The sequence below is a fragment of the Monopterus albus genome, unplaced genomic scaffold, assembly GCF_001952655.1.
Source record: "Monopterus albus unplaced genomic scaffold, M_albus_1.0 scaffold627.1, whole genome shotgun sequence".
Classification (NCBI taxonomy): domain Eukaryota; kingdom Metazoa; phylum Chordata; class Actinopteri; order Synbranchiformes; family Synbranchidae; genus Monopterus; species Monopterus albus.
This window is the reverse complement of record NW_018128507.1, coordinates 16,713-19,018: the sequence shown is the minus strand read 5'-3', so window position 1 is coordinate 19,018 and position 2,306 is coordinate 16,713. Positions and strand designations below refer to the sequence as shown.

Here is a 2,306-nt window from a genome sequence, read left to right as displayed (position 1 = left end):
CGTCGGGGCCCCTGCCTTCGACTGCTGCCCAATCCACTATGCACCGGCCCCTTACGGATCCTCCTGCAGGTGGTGGGCCCACAGGAGGACGTCCCCACGTCGCTCGTTCGGGTTAAGCCCATGGACCAGGAAGCACATAACTCAAAAGAAAACTTACACACATTAACAATACAAAATTAATCAAATGTGCATGTTCACTGGTTAACTATATGTGTCCAATGCCAGACATTACTCAACCTTTACCTATAACTTAAAACTACACACTTGAACAAAGAAAACAAAAGATTACCCAACCAAGTCTACTGCTGGTGGAGGTTTAGGCCCTCACATGGTGAAGGCCAGGATGGCCTTCACAATGCCCCTGGCGAGTCATCATCATCAACTTTATGTATATAGCACATTTAACACAGCAACAGCTGACCAAAGTGCTTAGCACAAAACACAATAATAAAACAAAACTACGATTAAACAACCACCTATCATAAAACAAAAATCCTCAACAAAACAAAGCCTCATACTGGGTCAAATGCCAAAAGGTACAGATGAGTTTTCAGATACACTTTAAAAATGGACAACGAGGGGGCCTGCCTAATGTATAGGGGCAATGAATTCCACAACTTTGGAGCTCCCACAGCAAAAGCCCTGTCCCCCCTAAGTCTCAGCCTAGCCCTCGGAGTCAACATAACTTTAAAGAAAACTTGTAACATACAGGAATTTTATTGACAAACATTTAGAAAGGGCATCTACTCCTGCACTAAATTCTTTTTCAGTTTATTTTATCAGGAAGGTATACACATAGGCTTGCCCAGCTACTTCCAGTTGATCATAGAGCCTCTGCACACCATCCAGAGCTGCTTTTTAGGTGACAAAGTCTACTTGCCTCATCATATTCCCACCAAGACGCACAGGAAGAAATGTGATCTGCACACATGTTTATCCAAAGTGGCTTTTTCAACTGTCAGAAACCACCGAGCAACACAGCTGTAATGCTTTTGAACTTAAATTCCCTTTAATAAACTGAGAACACCCTGATTGATCATGCCTTACCCTTCTGAGCCACCTAAACTTAACAGACTGGCAATTACTGTATTCAATGTTTCACTTACTTGTACAAGAAGCAGGATGCCTTGGGGCCCTGTTTTTTGTAGTAGAGCGCGATGCCATCATCACCTCCATGAATGACACGCATCCTGTCCATATCTAGCCTCCAGCCCTGGGTGTTGTACTGATACACCTCAGAACAGCTCACTTCAAGCTGTAGACGTGGGGACAGAACTCGCTCCACTTTCTCCTCCATCATGTATTCACACCAGTGTCTGGAGCATGATACACACATTTACTTTTCCTTGCACTTAATTCAAGGTTGTGAATTTCATGGTTAGGAATGAACTTCTACTGGATGTACATAATTTAGGATTCTTTATAAAACCACACTGGAATTAATATTCAGATATCATCAGTAACCAAGTATTTATGTAATAATATGGCATGAGGCTGAATTCTGTTACACAAAAACTCTCCCAGCAGAAGCTTATGAACACAATACAAAGTGTACATTCAACTGACTCAAAGTCAAATGCTTAGATATTTATAAACACTAGATTTATACAAATAGATTAAACCTATATGTAAACAAATTATATAATTTGTTTTATAATAAAATAACAGCAAGAATTTCAGCACTACAATACTGTCTTATACGTATGTTGCAATCACAATTACTTGCATGTACACCAGTTTATAAAGATACATATTCAAATGAAACTGAGTTGGTCAGTGAGTTAATGCTTTGGAGGAGCATTATTTTAATCTGAATTTACCATAATTTTAACCACTGTTAATGTGCTCTTTCAACAGTGACCAGTACAGTGTGCACTCAGACAGGTGAATCTTGCTCATGACTTTTGTCACATTCCTCATCTCTAGACGGTTTAGAAAATGTGTTTAATCCTCTTTGACTGGTCTGACTCATACTCACTCCACTCCTATCACCGTCTGCAGTCCCAGCAGAGTCAGTAGTAGTGTCTCCATGGTCCTCTCCGGAATACTTGTGCTTAAAATTCCATAAATACACACATATACTGTATGTATCAAAGCATCACACTCACAAATATCATATATATATACATATATATATTCACCGGACATAGTAGTGGTGGAAAAACAGAAGAAGAAGGCCGTAGTGCTAGATGTAGCAATCCCAAGCGATAGCAACATCAGGAAGAAGGAACATGAGAAGCTTGAGAAATACCAAGGGCTGAAAGAAGAGCTAGAAAAGATGTGGAAGGTGAAGGCACAAGTGGTCC

The 2,306-nt window shown here is 40.4% G+C and overlaps 1 protein-coding gene across 1 annotated transcript in view; it reads right to left on the bottom strand.

Annotated features, from left to right (window-relative positions):
* The window catches only part of sspo (SCO-spondin), a gene marked incomplete at its 3' end in the record, with an annotated part of 37,090 nt that overhangs the window by 34,142 nt on the left and 642 nt on the right, over nt 1-2,306 (bottom strand). Inside the window, exons 2-3 of the mRNA XM_020588786.1 lie at nt 1,979-2,053; nt 1,107-1,316 (exon numbers count right to left, since the gene is read on the bottom strand). Coding sequence (XP_020444442.1) covers nt 1,107-1,316; nt 1,979-2,031 — 263 coding nt within the window. The remainder of the gene's footprint in view (nt 1-1,106; nt 1,317-1,978; nt 2,054-2,306) is intronic.